The sequence below is a fragment of the Eschscholzia californica genome, unplaced genomic scaffold (assembly GCF_041429995.1).
Source record: "Eschscholzia californica isolate CP2 unplaced genomic scaffold, dmEscCali1.0.p SCAF_3, whole genome shotgun sequence".
NCBI classification, from domain to species: Eukaryota; Viridiplantae; Streptophyta; class Magnoliopsida; order Ranunculales; family Papaveraceae; genus Eschscholzia; species Eschscholzia californica.
The window spans coordinates 53,551,776-53,572,647 of NW_028238420.1; the positions used below are offsets into that span (position 1 = coordinate 53,551,776).

General features: G+C 34.1%; 1 protein-coding gene, 1 long non-coding RNA gene and 1 pseudogene across 3 annotated transcripts; all 3 read right to left on the reverse strand.

Annotated features, from left to right (window-relative positions):
• Positions 1-689: 689 nt before the first annotated feature.
• On the reverse strand, positions 690-2,669 carry LOC147551849 (zinc-finger homeodomain protein 2 pseudogene; annotated as a pseudogene). Its single transcript, XR_015237248.1, has one exon. The product of XR_015237248.1 is annotated as a zinc-finger homeodomain protein 2 pseudogene (transcript).
• A 5,097-nt stretch (positions 2,670-7,766) lies between these two features.
• On the reverse strand, positions 7,767-10,178 carry LOC147551850 (uncharacterized). The gene is made up of 3 exons (XR_015237249.1): positions 9,936-10,178; positions 8,429-8,733; positions 7,767-8,159 (listed from the first exon to the last, which is right to left on the reverse strand). It is a non-coding gene; the product is annotated as an uncharacterized LOC147551850 (long non-coding RNA).
• Positions 10,179-10,632: 454 nt separating this feature from the next.
• Positions 10,633-20,451, reverse strand: LOC147551851 (ran-binding protein M homolog). Its single transcript, XM_086667665.1, has 10 exons — positions 19,779-20,451; positions 17,666-17,812; positions 17,285-17,371; positions 16,281-16,326; positions 15,324-15,400; positions 14,378-14,540; positions 12,969-13,037; positions 12,355-12,414; positions 11,494-11,580; positions 10,633-11,218 (listed from the first exon to the last, which is right to left on the reverse strand). Exons 1-10 carry the CDS (start codon positions 20,129-20,131, stop codon positions 10,949-10,951), a joined length of 1,359 nt encoding a protein of 452 aa, XP_086523791.1. The 5' UTR covers positions 20,132-20,451; the 3' UTR covers positions 10,633-10,948.
• Positions 20,452-20,872: the final 421 nt, after the last annotated feature.

Here is a 20,872-nt window from a genome sequence, read left to right on the forward strand (position 1 = left end):
GGATTGTCTGACAATTTAGGCAGGCTCAGACGGACAACAGACAACCAAACTTTGGTAAGTGTCTGCCTGCTTTGTCTGGATGTCCGAACAGACAAATTGACCACCAAGACTATAAACTACACGTCAGGTCCGTTCCTCACCCCTAGACAACACCTTTATTATCAACCTTTTTCTTGATCATACTTTCAATTGTAAGAACAAGAATGTACAAGCAAAACATTTTGGAGCTAGGAGAGTTTTATTCCATTCTTCAAGTAAACTATGTCAAGTTCAACAAAAATAAATAAAAATAAACTATGTCAAAGACTATAAAACAGACACAAAATAAAGAGTCTCTACGTTTATCAATTATCCCCCCTTCTTATTATTTTCGTTTTGTTATTTTCGTTTTATTAAGGACCGAGTGTCTTGATCATAGACCGCTATCGGGAGTTTCTTCATCAACTTACAGCTCTCTCTACCGATGTACCGGTATCAGAGGCGCTAACTGGATATCTGCACACCGACGGTTGACGACGAGAAGAGAAGAAAGTGAAAGAAGCTTTAGTTGTGTCTTTGTTATTTAACTTCATGTTGTAATCATCATTAGCCTTTTGGCCTTTAAATGAAGTTTTGATTTCTTAAAAAAAAAAATAATATCCCCACTTCAAACAAATGAAAGTACATATTACACCAATAATAAAAAAAACTTAAAAAATTCTATCTTTTATTTCATTTGATGTTAAAAAACCTACCAAGTACTCCACCACTCTTTCAACAAAAAAAAAAAGAAAGTACTCCACCACTGTAAGTGGTTGATTTAGAAACTTGTCAGCTTTCACAATACAGTGGCAAAAATCTGACTATAACATCGGTTTTTCTACAACCACCCCAGTCAGATTCAGACTCTTGTCGGTTTTTTTCTATCTTAAAAAAGAAACAAAAGAAAAAAAAAACCACCTAAACACATTTGATGAAAAGAGAAATTAAAAGGGTTATTATTCAATGTGATTATTAATTGGTTGATGAGAAGGTGGTGGTGGTAGTGGTGGTGCTGAATCAGATGACGGTGGTGATTCAGAATCCATTTCCGGCAGAGGTGGTGGTTGGTGCCCTTGTAGTGGCGGTGGTGGTGGTGGTGGTGGTGCATTGCCAATACTCTCCCTCTTCTTGTAAGTAATTTTGTTATTATGCATCCAAACTTTAAGAACTTGACGTTTAACACCAACTTCTAAACAAAATTGACTAATTGCAAAATCATCTTGTTTTTTTATCCTCCACCCTAATTTCTCTGCAAATTCTAACATTTTCTCTTTCTGTTCTTGACTGAATTTTGTCCTAAATCTCTTATTACTACTATTACTACTTGATAATTTATTTCCTCCACCACCACCACCACCACCTGATCTGATCTCCTCCGGTGTCTCCGATCTTCCATCGTCACTACTCTGATTATTAAGACCTAAATCAACTCCTCTACCATTATTACCATTACTAAATTGTGGTAACGCAATTGATGAAAGAGAAGGAAACCCATCTCCTGTTTTCTTCTTTTCCTTCTCCCATCTAGCTCCACCTAGTGGTGGTGGTGGTGGCGGTGGTTGAAGGTGGCGGATGTGGCCGTCTCTTCCCCCGCCGCCGCATTGAATTTCTTTTCGATGAAAATTACGATGACAACCACAGGCAGCACATCGAAGACCTTCAATTCCTTGCATGAATTCACCACACCCATCATTAGCATGACCACCAATTGAAGCTGCATGATTTCTCATACACTCTCTATACCTTATCAAAACCTTCCCTCCTCCGCCGCCGTCGCCTACCGCGGCTGAAGCCGGTTTAGCTAGTATAATCGGTTCGACCATGAACCGACCACGGTCAATTATGGTCGGTTTAACGTCTGGTGTTTCGTAATCATTACCGCCACTTTGAGATTTGTCGTCGTGGTGGTTGTTTCTCATTTGTTGGTCTTGTCTTCGACTGTATGGTACCATTTTCAAGTCTAATAACTCACTCTGCATTCTTCTGCAGGGGCCTTTTTTTAGAGAAATAAAGAGGTTTTAGAGAGAGAGAGAAAATGGAACTCTCTCTTATTAACTTAACCGAGATGATGATGATAGTTAACTAATGTACGCAGGGGGTGTGCTTTAATGAATCGGGTGTCTTAGGCGTGACCAGGATTAATAAGACTAGTAGTAGCTTTCACGACTAGTCGACTACTACCTTATCTCTCGTTCTAATTATTTGCACCCAACTTTCTCCTTACCTAATTAAATTGTGGTGAACAAAACCAAAGTTATCTTGGAGTTTCTGGGAAACCAAATGGATCTGGTTTGTCTTCAGTTTGAACATTCTTTAACCCTCTTAGAGATAGACCCAATTTATGTTACATTGTTCATAAATTGGTGTTTTTGATAGTTTATAACATGGTTATCCCATTACACAATTGAGTCATATCCAATTGTTTATATTCTACCCAAGTCTTTTGTATCTAAACCAAGTTCTAATGTTTTCTTGAAAGGGAAGTTTTAACGGTTCCCACTATCTATTATATTAAAACAGATCAGTCGGTTATTCAGGGGATAAGTCTGGCCGTCCATTTTATTTTAGAGATTTACCTTTGATTAGATCGAACGACTGATATAAAATCCTTTTTAGTGTAATTTGACTTAAAAAATAAGGGTATTAGTGTAAACAATTTCATTATTTTGAATATTCGGTTACATCTATTATATTAAAACAGATCAGTCGGTTATTCGGGGGATAAGTCTGGCCGTCCATTTTATTTTAGAGATTTACCTTTGATTAGATCGAACGACTGATATAAAATCTTTTTTAGTGTAATTTGACTTAAAAAATAAGGGTATTAGTGTAAACAATTTCATTATTTTGAATATTCGGTTACAATCTCCCTAAAATAACTATATCTCAGGCATCTTCTCACTCACGATTGCACATCCACTTTCCCCTTAATTTTAGTGGTTCGGTTAGACTTCTAAGTCAGTTCAAAATTGTATAAATACGGTTCTCCCTCTCTACTCTTCAAACACATGGTTATCACTCTCCCTTGTAATTTTATCTTATTTATGTTGTGATTTAAATTTATTTTCTTCTCTTCGAAGGCGTTAGCCAAGAGGGATCTTCCCCGTCCGTAGGACGGGGAGGGAACCTAGTTAATGTTAAAAGCTCTCCCATCACTAACAAGTTTTCGTTAATAAAGGCGCCTATAATACTTGGAGGGTTTGTCTTTAAGACTAACCGTCTTAGAAACAATCAATAACAAGTGTGTTTTGTTTACCCACTTTTAAAGTGGGTTCTTAAATTAATTAAATAATAGTAATCTATTATATAAAACAGAAGGGAAAACGATGACTGGGACAAACATCCTTTTTTAATTATGCATATTGTTTAGAAGCCCTTCTCAAATTTAAAATATAATCCTTCGTAGAAATAAAGTTACCTATTTAAAAAACAATAATCGTTTCTTTCTTAGAAATAAAAATTCTAATTTAACAAAAAAAGAAACAAAATAAATTTCAAGGGTTAAAAAAAGAAATTAAAATCTCTTTCTCAATAAAATAATAACTAATTTAAGAGAAAATAAACAAAAATAATATTAACTAATAAAAATCTCCCTCTCTCTCAATAAAATATAATTAACAATAAATTTCGTAACATTTGATTGATACAAGTGTCCGTGCCCTAGGGCACGGGATATACCCTAGTTTTGTATTAAAATGTAAGTAAATTATAGTACTTATGAGCATTGAATTTAGTAAGATTTCACGGGATTTTGTGATATAAGGTAGGCCCATAAGTAGGGAATCATAAAACAAGAAAACGGTCCAATATTTTTTTGTAGAATGAAGAAAAATAAATCAACGTGGGGGATGATGATTGGGTTGACGACTGTCTTTTCCCTGGGCTCGTGACATGTTTGTCCAATAATGGGGGGTTAAAGTGGTGCCCATAATGGTGATGTGATGATAATCTGATCCAACGGTTGAGAATTGAAAGAATCAAACAACTTGATATATATAGAGAGTGAGTGAAAGAGAGTGACGAATGAGGAAGTATGGGGGAGGCTATTGTGTTGTCTCTCTCAGAGTTTTAATCCACACGTCACACTTTTTTTTCCTCCATGCTTATGAGGTTGGTCCCACATCTAAGAAGAACAACAGATTTGAGAGAAATGAATGATGAGAGAGAGAGAGAGAGAGAGATTTGAGCGTGATTTTCAAGGTAACAGACACCACTATCCTCCACCGTCCATTACACTCACTAAAATTACTGACACCGTCGTACCGCTTGAAATGTGAGGTTCTATGTTTAGAGGAGGTGAAATTTATTCTTGTTGATTAATTCTTTTTACAAAATAGGGAGGGGTATAAATAGAAAATCAGACCCAAATTTAAATAATATATGAAAAAAAATTCATTTTGTTAAAGTAAAATTTTACTCCTGAAATTAAAGTGAAAAATATTTTTAAAAATTTCTGACAAAACTTAATTTCCTTTCAACCATTTTGTAAATTTTCAAACAAATTTGTTTTTGTTCAAAAATTATTTTGAAAAAATGTTTCGCATTTTGTCTTTTGCATTTGGCAAATACAGACTGACACTAACATTTTTGTTAAAACATTTTTCGATTGTCTTGTAAAGAAATGCACAATTTTTGTTTTGCTTTTGACAGAAAAATTAGACTAACGTATTTTTATTATTAGATTAATATATTATTTTATTTGTCTTTTTACAAAAATTAAAATGTTATGCATACTATCCTTTACATTTGACAACCTCATTAACGGACAAGTAATTGCACATATTGTTAACAAGATAATTATATATGTTGTCAATATTTTACAACAAGTCAGGACAACAACATATGTTATTAACATTTTATAACAAGTTAGGGCATAATTATGTAGGTTATTCACATTGTAAAAGGGTAAAAAGTAGATAATGAAAAATGTGACTGTCTTCTTATGGACATAACTATATATATATATATATATATATATTGTTGGGCCGGTAATTATAAGGCCCAAAATGGGGAAGTTAAAGAGAATCAGGCCCAGTGTAAAATAATAATGAGAAATAAACCCACTGGGTGAAAGTACGTAACTACCCTCATTTATATAAACTAAAGACTAGAGAGCCCCAACCCTAGTTTTGCCGCCCAAAATTCATTACGTCCCATCATCTCTATTTTCAACCATCCCTCTTTATTAGCCGAACAGAGTGAAACGATTCACTTCGACTTCTCCTTCTCTCTCTCTAACTTTTTTTTCGAAAATCTCTCTACAAAACGTTCTTGAGCTCCAACTCCATAAATCTTATCATTCTTCTCATCTTCTCCGTTTTGTTGTTAGGGTTCCGGTTTGAAAAGGTTTTTTCTTGGGTTCGATTTTGAAAAAGGGAACTAGGGTTGTGTCGTTTCCGGTGAGAAACACCTCTATATTCGACGCCGATTGAGAAGCAACTGTTTGAAAGGTATAAAAGAGTTGTTTATGTTGATCCTATAAATATTTTTGTTCGAACTCAAAACCCCCAAATGTTTCGTTTCCTGTAAGTGAACATCCACATAAAATTTCGTATTTTAGGGTTTTTTTTTATGTTTTTGATTTTAGACTACTAATGTTTTGTTCGGACTAAGCAGCCTTAAACTACTAATGTTTTTTTGATGTTTTTGATTTTTAGACTACTAATGTTTTTTGATTTTTAGGGTTCTGCTTTTTTTTTGTCTGAAGATCTTCTGAATGTTTCTAAAGATCTTCATCATGTTTGTGAAGATCTTCATCATGTTTCTTAAGATCTTCATCATGTTTTGATGTGTTTAAAAAATATAGATTTTGTTCTTCAGAAATATTTGGTATGTTGAAACCTTGTGTCATTTTCGATGGTTTTATCTTCAGATTTACATATAAAAATTCTTCGGTTGTAAACATATCTGGTTTTGGTGTTACTAGTATGTGAGATTGATGGGTATACTTTGTTTTCATAACTTGAGGGTTTGTTTTTCAAAACCACAACATATTTGTAAACAAATTTCATATTTGTTTAGATATATGGTTTTGTGCATACTGCTTTCTTGATTTTTTTTAACATCTGGTTTTATGCAGTAGCTTAAAACATTTTGGGTTCTGTTTCAAACACTTATGGTTTTGTTGTAGTTATTTTGAATTCTGTCTCAGACATTCAGGGGTTTGTTGGTGAATTTTGGGTTCTGTCCCAGACATTCAGGGGTTTGTTGGTGAATTTTGAGTGTTTTACTAGGACATTCTTATTGTCTGAAAGATTTTGTTCTCTGTTGCATTGAACCTCTTTGTCTATAGAACATTCTTATTGTCTGAAACATTTGTAAATATGTTTGTTGTTGAAAGATATGAGTTTTGACATACAAATTGATTGTTTGCATATAGTTAAATGTTCATATCTTGGCTGTTATTATTTTTTTGATGCTTCTAATTGTACTGATATTTGGTTATTTGTCTGATTCAAGGAGACATCTGCTGCTGCTGGAGGCAGAAAAGATAAAGCAATTGCGGAAGACAACAAGAAAAAGGGCCCATCAATACAGTTTAAATGTAGCTTATATTTTTAGGAGCAAATCAGGTAACTAAAACAAACATAGTTATAATTTTTCTGAGCATATACTCATGTGCTCTAAACATACTAAAATATGTTTTGTTTTACCCGTAAAAATTAAGTGTACATATCCCTAAATTATTATCTGATGAGAAAACTTTAACTTTGAAAACATATATTTTTCTAAAAAACATAATTTCATTTGTTCTAAATATATCAACATGTGTTGTCACTATACTTTAATGTGTTTATATATCTACTGGAATGCTACGGAAGAGGTAAGAGAAGTCTTAGTTGATAAAACTCGTTATTATTTGAAACATTAGTAAATATGTTTGTTGTTGAAGAAATATGTTTTCAGCAGTCAAAATGAGTTATTTGCATATAGTTAAATGTTCATAACTTGTATGTTACTATATGTTTAATGTTTTTTAATGTAGACAATTGATTATTTGTTAGCTGCAAGGACAAATCTGTTGCTGTGCGAGGGAGAAAAAAGATCGACATTAAAGAGAAAGTCATCGTTGAAGTTAATAAGAAAAAAGGGACATCACAATCTAACATATGTTAGTGGATTGGAGGATTAAGGTGTCATGTTGTGGATATTTTTGTGAACAATTTAACATATGTTCATCTGTATCGATATTTTGAAAAAACAAAGTTTGGAAAATGTAAACAATAGATGAAAAATGCTCTCGTATGATCGGCTTGTGCTACTTGCAATTTCGGAAAAGCAAGAACAACTTAATATTTGCTTTGAGCATATATATAATTTTGTTGAGAATACTTATTTCTGTTGTAAAATAACAATGAATATGGTAGGAAATCTTCTAAACACAAAACTAAATGTTGAGGAGTTCAGAAATAAAATTGTTGAGAACATTTAGTAGAAAGCAAAATAGATTGTATTTAAAATTGTTGAGAACATATGTAATTATGTTCTGAACAACATATATAATGCATTAGTCAAAATAATATTTGTTCGTCAACGGATTTGTTCAAAAATTTACAAACTTGATGAGACAAACTAAGATTTGCTCAGGAATTCAGAAATAAAATTTAAAACATCTTAATATTAGGTAGAAAGAAAAATAGATTGTATTCAAAACAAAATATTGCAAAAAAAAAAACAATTTTTGGAACATTTGGTAAAATGTTGACAACACATATAACTATGTTCTCAACAACATATATAATGCATTGGCAAAATATTATTTGTTCTTTAATGAATTTGTCAAATACAAAGAATAATATGCATAACATTTACTCAGTAAAACACCCAAAATTCATTAACAAACTCATAATGTCTGGGACACAACCCAAAATAACTACAACAAAACCGTAAATATTCGAAACATAACCCAAAATGTCGTTAACATAACTTTAAATGTTTTCAAAACCACCCAAAATGCTAACCGAAGACAAAAGTTTTTTTACGAAGTAAAACACTTAAAAATCATCAACTTTTCCCTGAATGTCTGAAACAATCACAAAGGATAATTTGTCTTCCATATTCACTTGAAGAACCAACTTTTCACTGCATTGTAACAATCTTGTCTCCTCTTCACTCTCTACTTCCAGCTCCTCCTTAACCTTGAAGAACATATAAACAATTTTATTATTTGAACAAAGTAAAATATTTCACAAAATATATGTCTTATTATCTGAACATATTAAAATATGTTTCATGCAAAACTGGACAGATGTTGGCTAATGCAGACAAAGTTTAGTATGCAAGTAACACATTTTAGGTATTTCAGAACATATCTGAATATGTTTACATCCAAAAAGAAATTGGCTCATCCAAATAGAAACATATCTGAATTTGTTGACATCCAAAAAGAAATTGTTTCCGAAATTACCTAATTTGCTTTCAGCACATCAATTTCTTTCTCCAAACCTGCAAAGAAGTAAAATAAAACATGAAATCTGAAAAACATGAAACATCAATGAAAACATACAGATGAACAAGAAAGTTTTATCAAAACGAAATTTCAGAAAGAGAAAGTTCAAAGAAAAAAATAGAAAAGGTTCAATGAAAGGCTTCCACTCCTCCATCAAATATTTGACCAATATGAGTAAACACAGGGCTCCAAGATTCAGATACTAGTGGTTGGTCCCTTAATGGTGCCTGATCTGGGTGTAGGTCAACCTCCATATGCAAATACTGTGAAAAAATGTCTTCAAATTAATATATATTATAAGAACACAAAACTTTATGTTGATGGAGAACAAAAAATACTCTGAACAAAAAAGTTTGTGTTTGTGGAAGTGAAAATATGTTTCATGAAATTTATTAAAACAGAAAACATGAAATCACAAAAGGTGAAAACAAAAAAATATATGCTTCCAAAATCAGGGAATTATCTGAACAAAAAAAGTTTGTGTTTGTGGAAGTGAAAATATGTTGCATGAAATTTAGGAAAACAGAAAACATGAAATCACAAAATTCGTGAAAACATAGAACATATGCTTCCGAAAACAGAAAATACTTTGAACACAAAAAGTTGTGTTTCTGGAAGTGAAATATGTTTCATGAAATTTATGAAAACAACAAAAAATGAAGTTTATGAAAACAGAAACACATGAAATTTATGAAAACAGAAACACATAAAATTTATGAAACAGAAAACATATTGGGGTTTTGTTAGGACATAACTTGCTGTGTAACAAAATATGAGTGTGAAAACCAAACAAAATTTCAGAGAGACAGACTTTAAAGAAAAAATAAATGGAAAAGAAATGAAGATGAAGAACAAAGAAGGTTAAGATGTTTTTTTTGAAGAACACAAACTCTCTACAAACTAAAGAAGACTCCAAAATACAGCAAACATTTTTTAGTTTGCTCATTGTATTAACATCGTGCTAACAACATATTCTAAAATGCTTAAAATACTTGTCAATTTGTCTGTTAAACATCAATATCTACTAAAACGTAATTTCTAGAGAGAGAAACCGAAAAATAGATCTAAGTTTGTACTTTTTGAATTCTTAAACAAAAAACTCTGTAAAAGTTGTTCACCATGTTAAGAAATTAATTAATGAGGAAGTAATACTCAGAGACGAAATTTCTAGAAACATCAAGAAAAACTTCATTAATGGTGTTTAAAATCTTTAGATCTGAATTTTTTTTCTCTAAAACATCAAGAAAAAACCTCATTAAATGAAGATGAACATAGAGAGAGGGAGATTGTTAATATGAAATGAAGATGCAATGAAGATGAACCTAGAGAGATAAAGTTTAAAGAAAACAAAAAGTGAAGATGAAATGGAGAAAATATGTTTTAGTTTGAAGAAATGAGGAAGATGAAACAACAAGTAATCATTTATTAAGTTGCAATAAAAGATTAAAGATGAAGATGAACATACCTTGACTGTTATTCCAAATGAGTTGAAGACCAAGGAAGAAGAAAATAATCAAATTGTGATGAAGATGAAGATGAAAACAAGGTTGTTGAAGATGATGACGATTTTGTTGAAGAAGATGACTGTTATATGGCGAAAAATCCGGTGGAGTTATATGAAGAAAAAGAAACTTTTGTTTCTCTTAAGGAGAGGGAGAGCAGAGAGAGGAGAGAGAGAAAAAAAGAAGGAAAGTTTTGGAGAGGGAGGGAAAACTATGAATTTATAATGGAAAGAAAATTCTAAAATCTGGGAAATATATATATAAAGGGTATAATAGGGATTAACAAAAGAAAGGGGTTCCTAAAGATGGAAAAACTGACCTAGGGATCCGAAATTGGGCTTGATATGGGTTTATTTTTGAAAAAAAGGGTTTGTTAAGTATTATAATTCTAGGGTGGGCCTTATTTTAGTTAACACCCCATTTTTTGGGCTTTTAACTAATTTTTTCTATATTGTTAACAGTTTAGAAAGTGTTAAATTATTTTTTTTACATTATTATTTTTGGGTGATTTTTTTTCATATTATGTTAAGACTTACCTGTCAGACTAAATTTTAAAAATGATCATCCTTGAGTGAATTTCAATGTTAATTTAGAAAAAATAATGCCCCCTAAGCTATGCAAGAGTGCATGAGAGATGCTCTAAGATCTATAAAATTAACAAAACAAAGACCTTAGATAACTTTTATGTTTCTCTGGTTCACAACCATAAGGAGCCTAAAAGATTGACAACCCCATAGAAATTAAGAGCTCATTTGTTCAAAACCACTAAAAGCAACTTTGTTTCCCCCACTATATAGTATTATTTTCAAGAACCTGAAACAACAAAGATCACCTATACATTCCATCATTCTCACCTCTGTCGGTGGAGGTCACATATCGAACCTAGAGTGCGACTCTGCAGGTTACCTAGATATAAAAAGAAGAAGAAAGTGATTTTACAGAGGCAGAAAAGTTCATGTCATTTCTATTCTGGGCCTTAAAAATCATGTAAAACGCGTTCAAGATCGAAAGCTTCTCCTTGACCCCCATTCAAAGCCCTTCTTTCCAAGCAACAAGCACTCAATTGCCTCAGTAAATTCTCCAACTGCGATCTCATGCAGCTACGCCACGAGCTTTTCATGGTTGTGTTTGTTGACAAGATCATAGTGTTAACTGCATCAGCTACAACTTCACGTTGACCCATGCCGAGAAGATATGAAACCGGAGATTTTGAGGGTTCTTCATATGCTAATAGAGCGATCGAGTCCTATAGTTTAACAATTGAAAGAGGAAACATTAGAGGGGAGATCTTGATTAAACAAGATTTCATCTCTCTTAAACAAATTAAACAATGTATCCAGTAGACATAACGTATGAACTTCTAATATAGATGAATTTTTTTTACTTCTCTACCAGAATTATTGGTTTCGCGGAGAAACTTACCCGCTTTACCCTTTACAGCTTACCTCAAGAAGCCTTAACGAAATTGAAGAACTGAAAATGAGTTAAATGCAAGGAAAAGCCTAATATCCAAAATAGTACCTTGAGTAGATCCACAAACGAAGCGATTTCGAAATATTTCGCCAGTTTAGCTCTGGCATATTTCACAGCTACCTCGAGCTCCCCAACCTGCTCAATCAATCGGTCAGATGCATGACTTAGTGAGTTAATATATTTGGCTGATCACCAAAAAGATAATCTAGCCTACTCTTCAGACTCAAATATAGTCCAATTATCGAAGAACCTGTTATAGATTAATAGTAATGACTAAAAGACAAAAGGAAACGCTAGACTGAAGGACACGGTCGATTTCATGATGCTCCGAGCCCCATTCTTGTGGCTTAAACCTTACGCGGTTCTGTCTAAAAATCGCACTGATGATCATTCAGAAATCAGAGGATAATTTCTGGTTGGATGCTCACCTCAAAAAGATAACTATAAAACAAAACAGTAACTTCAGAAACTTGCTAAGTTCTTGAATTTAGCACGAAAGCTAAAGACTGCCACCTCACTGCAATTTTAACTTTTACAATTAAGCGATTATAAGTGTGAAGGTCACGTTTTTTTTTATTTTTATTACAAGGACATATGAACAGAATTGCTTCGCAAGCTAAGCATGATAAAAGTAGTCCATGTAACACGGAGAAACACAAAGAAGTTCTCCACGACATAGATTTATCATAATTCATCCATACCAAGCGAGACCAACGTTCTACAGGGCAACAGGAAATATACAGAAAACATTTAGTTAAAAGGGTATCAAGGAATAATGATCTTAATTCTGGATCATTCGCGTTGAACAGAATACTGTTTTTCTCAACGAAGGCTTGAAGCTTCTCTTCTCTTTGAATTCCTAATAAAGCGCTAAATATATACTCACAAAATAAACAAGTAAACAATAACCTGAACAAGTTCAATAAACTTCTGGCAGTGTAGAAGAAAGCAGAGAGTTGAGTTGTCATCCTGCATAAAACAAACATTTTAAATGAAGACAGCATATATAAGTACGAAAAGTCTTCGTGGTTGAAATCCTCACAAGGAGATGATGTAGTAAATTAGGATGAAGAAAAGAAGATTAAATCTCTAAGTACATCATATTGAACATGAACAGAAAATTGCTCTTTCTCTTTCAGACTTTATGGCCAACTACCTTGTCCTGAATATCTACTCTTAAAAGTTAAAACTAATCATTCTACCAAAAACTGCTAACTTTAGACTGTGGTCTAGATGGTGCTGTGAACTTATCTGTACTGTTGTTTATAATTACCCAGTAAGCATATTTCTTCAACTATCTTAAATCATGAGAATGAACAAACAACTTCGAATGTTTCTCCTAAAAAACATGATTTGAAGTTTATGTTGAATACTCTTTTAGAAAATAAAGTTAGAACTTTTCAATTAAGCAGCATATATATTTATGTTCACAGCAAACAGGAACAACCGAGGAATGAAAGGATAAGACCGTAACCAAATGGCAATAAAGAGCATGTGCATGATTCCATGGTGAAGCAGTTTACCTGCACAATTTGAGGATACCATTCCCGGAGTTTATCAAATGTGGCATCAATATCTCCGCTTCTAATTAGCTTCATTAGTAAAGAGAATAGGTTAATCAGGTTTAAAAGAAGAAAACTGCAAACTTGTGAAAACACTATAGACAGCCAGTTATGATATTACAATAGCAAATAATGTATATGACGATTAAAAGATAAGCACAATGACTGATACAAGTGAGTCAAGTTTTTAAAAAGTAACTGAAAATCCCTCCACAAGGAGTCCCTTTTCACTTAAAATTCTGTACAGGTACAAGCTTGACGAGAATCGGGCTACTCTATACCAATTAATAATAGTCCTACTGTCTTACTGGCTCCAAGTCTACATAGGCTAGAGCTCCAGTGAGAAAATTTTAACATATCAAAGTACAAAAAGCTAGCTGGAATTGTATGTACATCAATCTAAAGAAACTTGCCATACATCCCCTGTCTACTTGTGGGTACCAACAAAATCAAAGCAATAGAACTATTAATTGTTATATCACCAAAGCAAGTGGCCTATAGGAAAATATGGGTGGCACTATTACTTTTGCCATTTCATGGAAATTTTTGAATCAACTATATAATTTTCAACGAGAGAACAGCAAGGGATGGCAGATGCCTTTTTAGGGATTTAGTTAACACTATACCGCTGGCCTCTCAGTTCAAAGATTTAAGAAGGCTCGACTTACAGGCCTTCCTGTCAGAGTGGAGTGCGAACCTTCAACTATATATACTTGTAACTTGTAAATGCGAACAGTTTTGCTCAAGCCCCTCAAGCGACAGACGGTTAACAGTGGTAACTATCTTTTGTCCTTTTGGATTTCATAATAACATTCTAAACTAGTCTCGAGAGGAATCTAGTTAGCTTAAAACGCAAAGAAAATAACACTCTTCCGTTATTATACAACATTTGACCTTTCCACCCCTTACGCAATGAAGCAAGGTTGAAAACTTTAGTAAGGTCAACTCAAGAGAACTCATTTGTCCTCGCGAAACTTCTCTATCCACCGCCCTCCTTGGCCAATCGTCACTCACCAGCTCCGTCCTTGCTTAGGCGATCGAACCCTATCTCTTGATTGATTTGACCAGAAACTTGCCTAGGTTTATGTGGTCCCGGTCCAAACAGTTGGGATTAGCCCAAAGTCTCTAATCCATCAGACCACCCCATGGGTGCCAGGATTCCAGTCTCTCTCTTCCTCCTCTTCAAATACCAACACCACACTTCTTCGTGCATAATGATATACAAGAAGCTTACTCAAGGTTAATCAAACAAGAAGGTAAGAAGACTTCACAGAAAACTGGAAAGGTTAATCAAAATAGTTTATGCACATTGATTCGTTCACCTATAAGTAGCTATAAATTCTGTGATCACCTTAATTATAACTATATACCTGGCGCAGAATCTTTCTATGGCCTAATGCATACCCATCTGCTTGCTCAGCATTACCATTTTCTTGAGCTACAGGTATTGGTGGAAGGGTACTGCTACTTGCTGCATCAAAGGCATGAAGAGTGTCTTGATACCCGTAGTGTATCAAATAAGAGCGAACAATCCTGCAATAATGTAGTATCTGGTTAAGACAAATTGCCAGCTTTGCCCACAAACAACTTCAGCGAATATGATAAGTTAAGGACGATTAATATGGTAACAAAAGTACGAAGGCAATTCTTGTCTTCAAAGTGTCAGACCCAAATTCGAACTCCTTTTTCGAACTCAATGAACACTTAGACGAGTATACAAGCTAAAGAACAGCAAACTACCACAAAATCTGCTACGCAAAATCGCAAATACGGAAATTGCATCCTAATAACTTCAGAAGAACATATTACAAGTTAAGTAAAAGCTCGAGACTGCCTCTAATCAAGAAATGTACATGAACCCAATAAAAATTACATTGTTTTTCTTAAATATCAAATAACTGCAGATGTAGCAATCAAATGTATGTGAGCGTTGTTACTTTAGTACCGGCCGTTCATCAATTTAGAAAATGCTGAAAGAACACGATACACATACAACTTCGAAGAATTGGATGAGCAATACAGAGTGATGTTTGAATCCTAAAAGTTCAATCAAGAGAAAACTAGAAGGAAAACGAAAAAGGAATATCTACGATAAGCAAGTTCTTTTTATCAAGGAATGAAATTTCGATTTGGATGGAAATTTCGGTCGGTCCAAAAGTGGAAACATTTCGATCATTGTGGAAATTTTACAAATCTACGGAAATGATAGAGTGAAGGAATATCCAATGTAGCATATAATACTCGTGTTAGTTCAAATAAATCAGCATGCTTTGAAGTATTCTTGACACAAAGAAAACAACAATGACGAAAACATACCCATGACTGACGTTAAGGGGCAAAGTTATCTTTTCAATTGTCATCTGCTGCTTCAATCTTTCTTCTGAAGCAAATGCCTAACAAAAAAGATATAAAAGAAAAAACACAAATTGATATATCTAGACGAATAAGCACTCCGATCAATGGTGATAAAAAAGACAGCAGATTGATTGAAACACACAGTCTGAAGCTTACACGGAGATTTATTATCGACTGAACGAACGATAACTAAAATTCAGAAAGAAACCTTGAAACAATTATAGAAACTGAAATGAGTTCATTAATTATTTCTAAATGGATCACTTGTTAGTTGTTACCCATGAGACATAGTATATGATACTTGTTGTCCAGGAGTTGCAAGTGATAGGGACATTCTTTACAAACTTCCAACTTCCTCCTCTGTAGAATTGTTTTCATATGCATAATATAGTACATAGTTTATATACTATTTTGTCTATCAAATGAAAATATTTGCCATTAAATGGATAGAAAACATCCTATGATGTTAAACAATATATTTTTTGAGAAGTCGTTAAACAATATATCTAGGCAAAAACCTCTAACTTCTTCCTCATCAATAGTATATTTGGAATTTGAAAATTTTATCACATCAAATAGCTGAACTCTAACATTCTTTCACATTATAAGATCCTCTTTTGTCCCAATGTTTTGCTCCTATTTTTACCCCATACTCAGTTTGTGGATAAGATGTATTATTTTCACACATTAAGCTTCACAGATACAATATATAATTACATGTAAATAGCAATATGGGACCTACTAGTCTAGTAGTCTTCACATAAATAAATATTTTGTTCACAAAGCATCCTAGCTGTCCCCTGCTAAGACAGCCATATCTCTGGCATTGCCAGTGACTAATATCCAACCTTAAATAATTGCAAGGCTACTCAGAGAATAGTTGTAATTGCAATAAGGCAGAAGGAATTTCTACTTTACCTTAATATCGAAAACAAAAGGCTTCTTTCCAAAGTTCACATCCACCCTAAGTAAGACAGCAACATTTAATCAATAAGATGCTTATTACTACCAGGCACACAAGAAGCGGATAATATCTTAGGAAAGACATTGTTAAGAACGGTGAAGAACAACTACGCGATCTTTAACAACAAGAAAAAATATCAGTACAATGTACATGTAAATTTGTTCACCATAACTGCAATAATAACAAAGTAGCCTATGACCAGAGACTCCAGAGGCTTTTGTTCGCACCATAAGAAGTACCTTGTAGTGAAAACCTAAGTAATGGATTGACTATATATAATAATAAATATAATATAATATAATATAACAATAAATATAATATAATAATAATAACGAATAATGACAATAGTACCTAAACATACACCTTGTTTTATAAAAAAGAAAAATCGAGCAGAATGCTTTCTTTTCCACATGTAGTCTAAATGTAGTAAAGATCCGTTGCCAACTTAAGTTTGAAGGATGTGAGATACGTCTCAAACGTAGAGAATGTGTAGTAGTTGTTTAATATTTTAACAGTTTATCCATTATTCCATTATCGAACTAAAAACATCCAAAAGAGCAAGAGGTTGCACGCAAGTATTGAACTTTAGCATGTCTATTTCTAATCAAGCCCCAAAATGCATGTCATTCGCAAAAGTTAGCTTTTTGTGGTTCGCGGTTAACTTCAGGATATCTGGAAAAAAAATAGTATGTTTGAGGGAATGCAAATTGAGATTGAACTCAGTAGGTAACTGTTCATGTTAAATCTGACTGTCACCATTGTACATGTTAAACCTTTGTGGGACTCGCTATCGCTGGAGCTCGACCCTATGGGTTAAGCAAATATGTTTTCTTTGTTACTATTGTCATGGTATCATTCTTTTCGTTTTTGGTGTCGCTAATAAACTTACTCTTATCTACATGAATACCTTAAAGCGAAGGATAAACACGATAATATACAACTGGGAATGATGACCTACTCCTCATTTGGGCTGTGGACAGCAATAGTAGGAAATAATGGACCTTTAACATCCTTGCACACTGCTCCAACTAGCTCCCCATTTTTACTGCACATCGACATCAAAGCCATACAAGAATAAGGCCTCATAAGAAAATACAAGAATTATTCTGTATTTATCAAATGAAGGTAAACCTAGATACCTAACAAAAACCTAGGAACCGGAAAGATAAAAACAGTTAACAGAAAAGGTTGAGTTGTAGTTGCCTTCTCAAAGTTTAAATCTTCTACAAACTTAACATAAACATGATCAAGAAACATATAAAAGGACATTCTCTTAAAAGAGGAATTAACCAATATATTCCATTAGCTACTGGATCAGAAAAATGGGGAACTGTCATACGTAAAAAAGAATTCTTGTGATGCATAGTTAATACCACCACCGACTGTATCACCGGTTGTAAAGGTCGGACCAAAACTTTCTCCTTTTCCATGTCCCCGGTAAATAAGTCCATCATCACCATGATATCCATAACTGTTAGCTTCCCAACTGCCACACAATTGTAAGTATCATTAGGTATCTCAAATAAACCCATTCTTTTATGAACAATTAACCTAGTTGAGGCAAGAAAAGTCATCCAAGAGGTTTAAACGATAAATCATTAATACCCACGTATAAGTACAACAAACAATAATTACTTAATTACAAGAAAATATGTGTTCTAGTTTTTATTAGAATAGTAACATAAGGGTTGGGACTTGCAAAAGAGTGAAAGACTAACGACCCCTTAGACTTGAGAAAATTAGCTTGCGGCAAAAAATCAAGAGCCAGTTAGCTTCAAGCAGGGGATAAACACTCGGCCTACTTCCACAACATCATTAACTGTAAAAGATGAATGAACCATTTATCATCCATCCAAGTGAACGACGAATTAAATGAGGACAAGGAGACAATCAAGGATAACGTCGTAGTAGTAGATCATTTCTCAAACTCTACAAACAACCAGTATTTTGACGAGCATTGAAGATATGACCATTCCCTCAGGTAGTGTGGAACTTTCTCTAGGTCGATGAATACATTGTGGGTACTAATGCCGGAAGGCATTGCCCAGAGTGTAACACAATGGAAGGGGTGAAGAATTCTAAGAAAGGAATAGAGCTATAGAACATCATCCCTCGCACTATCTCGTGGGCATCTGGAAGGGCAGAAATATAATCATCTTCGGAAACAATCCTGAGTATCCAAGCTTCCATTTTCCATTGGAGTAGGCAACTGCTATCGGCTAAGAGCCTTTCCTTTACAGACTTCTCATTATATTGGGAGGCTTTTATTACAACATTGTTTCACTAGCAGACCTTGTTGCCTCGTTTGGGTTCACCTTTTATAAGATCCAAAAACTCTTGCTTTTTGTTTCTTTTTTAAATAATTTGAGTGAAATGAAGAAGAGAGGGGAATGCAAGAGATCAGAATTCTATGAAGGTGGACCTCGATTTTGCAGGCTTCGCCTGCTCATAAAGCCAACAAATTACATTGTTATGATCGAGGCCTCCCAGTTTCAAGTAAAATGCAAGGAGAGGTCCCTTGCCCAGTTAAGTCTTGCTTTTTTTCTTTTCCCTTACTAATTAAAAATTGTTCAAAAGAAGAGTGTCCAAACTAGTTGCTGATCGCATTGACAAGTTCTAAAATACCATCCTCATTCTGTCTCAAAACAATCTAACCTTAATATTTTCCAATGTAAACTTTAACAGTCAACAAAATGCAAGAGTTACCTCCATCCGTGCTTCAGCACAACATGGTTTTGAAGCTGTTATATGACAATGCTCCCTAGCTCTAACTGAAGTAACCATGTGTTAAAGACTATCTGATTCTACGGTACCCAAGACTAGCATGAGTTGTCCTACACCTAAAGATACCATATGTTATACCCTTTTAAGAAATAGACCTTCTTTCTATACCCAAACTCTTATTCACGAAGAAAGACTCTGTAACCTCATACTTGGAGAGGTAAACCAGGTGATAGTCCACTAGTAACAACCTGACCTCCAACTCGGATCTATTGATCTCCTGCCTTCGGCAAGGACTACTAAGTGGAGCATGATCTTGTCTATTGAACCACAATGATTGCTGAAAGAGAGGGTTTAAGGGATTTCCCACTAGAACCGTCTTACATTATTGGATTCTTCAGGGGATTTCTCATGTGTTTGAGTTTAGTGGTCCTTATACAACCTAAACGCAAGCACTGTGGATAAGATAATTCATGTCATTTATAAGATTTGATACATATCCATGTTTACCCATTACCATTTTACAGTTTCTAACCAAATCTACAAGTCATTCAACTTGATATATTCTACATTTCTCCATTTTCCCTTAGTTCCTAACAAAAACTTCTGTCAATTCTATCATCAAAAGAATATTTCATCTAAAGTTTTATGCAGTTTCATTCTAAATTAACAATCTTTAATTGACAAAACAACAAAACGAAATATCAGAAATGAAATTCGAAAATCCTTACCCAGGTTGTCGTCTCATCTTAAAATTCTCACCACTGAAACCAATACCAATATGCCCTTTCGTTCCTGCGTTCTTCACAAAGATCTCAAAATAATAAACTAGTCTTTTTGAAGGAGCCGGACAGTTTGCTTGAATAACTCCCACATCATGTCCATGTAAATTAACGCTTGAATACCTAACAGATAATTTGTCAATTGAAACCAGAAGAAATCCACCTGAACTATTTATGGTATTAAGAAAAGATGGAACTTCTTCCTCATTCAATTTCTCAATCTCATCACCATCTCTTCGATTCAGTCCTAGCGATGGTAAGTCAATATCGAAATTAGCTCCAGTTTCTTGACTATTTACCATCTCAATCGCTCAAGATAAAGGAACTCTCAATCTTGGATCAAAAACCCTAATCTGGTATCAACAGATTAGCATGAGTTGATAGTACTGTAGTTACAAAACCCTACACCAATTAGTATTTCTTTAGAGATTGCAGTGAAAGAAGCCCTAATTTAGAGTGAAATGGGAAGGATTGTAAATGATGGAACAGAAAATGTTGAAATCTTGAAAAGGATTTAGTATTAGCTGTGGTTTTTTCTCTTTTCCGACTCTTTTATAGACTGTACGCAAGAAGGGCAAAAAGAAGAATCTTTTTCCTTTTTCTTTTTTTTTTTTGTCACTCTAGAGTAGGGGTGGTAAACGGGCGGGTATGTATGGGCATCCACGGGCCCTTGAAGCATCGGGCTGGGTGGGTCGGGCACCAAACTTAAATGACTATTAGAGTAAGCGGATTAATCGGGCGGGTAATTTTAAAATTCGCCTTGTCCATTGCCCGCCCTAACCTATTAAGAAGCTCGGGTAATTCGGGTATGGGCGGGCGGGTAGCGGGTAAGTCCATGACTTGAAAAAGCTCACTTCTTCCTCTCCCTTTATAAAGTCTCCAAACACTTTTCGTAATTCTAAAGAGGCAATGTGCGACTAAAACCAGAAGTTACTTGTATTGTTCCTTTTAGGAATTTAACCCCGCATTGAAATTTAATGAAGAATTTTGTGGGTTTGTGATAATATAAACTTATCCCACTCGTTGCTTCCTCAAAGCCAAAC

Bases quoted from the DNA above. Each gene is read 5' to 3' on its own strand.
- LOC147551851 (XM_086667665.1), bottom strand. From the start codon at position 20,131: ATGGTAAATAGTCAAGAAACTGGAGCTAATTTCGATATTGACTTACCA. The intron at 11,581-12,354 runs GTTATTGTTTAC...TTGATTGAGCAG, and splicing joins AGTTTATTGAACTTGTTCAG to GTTGGGGAGCTCGAGGTAGC. The intron at 11,219-11,493 runs GTACTATTTTGG...GTTAAACTATAG, and splicing joins CGTTTGTGGATCTACTCAAG to GACTCGATCGCTCTATTAGC.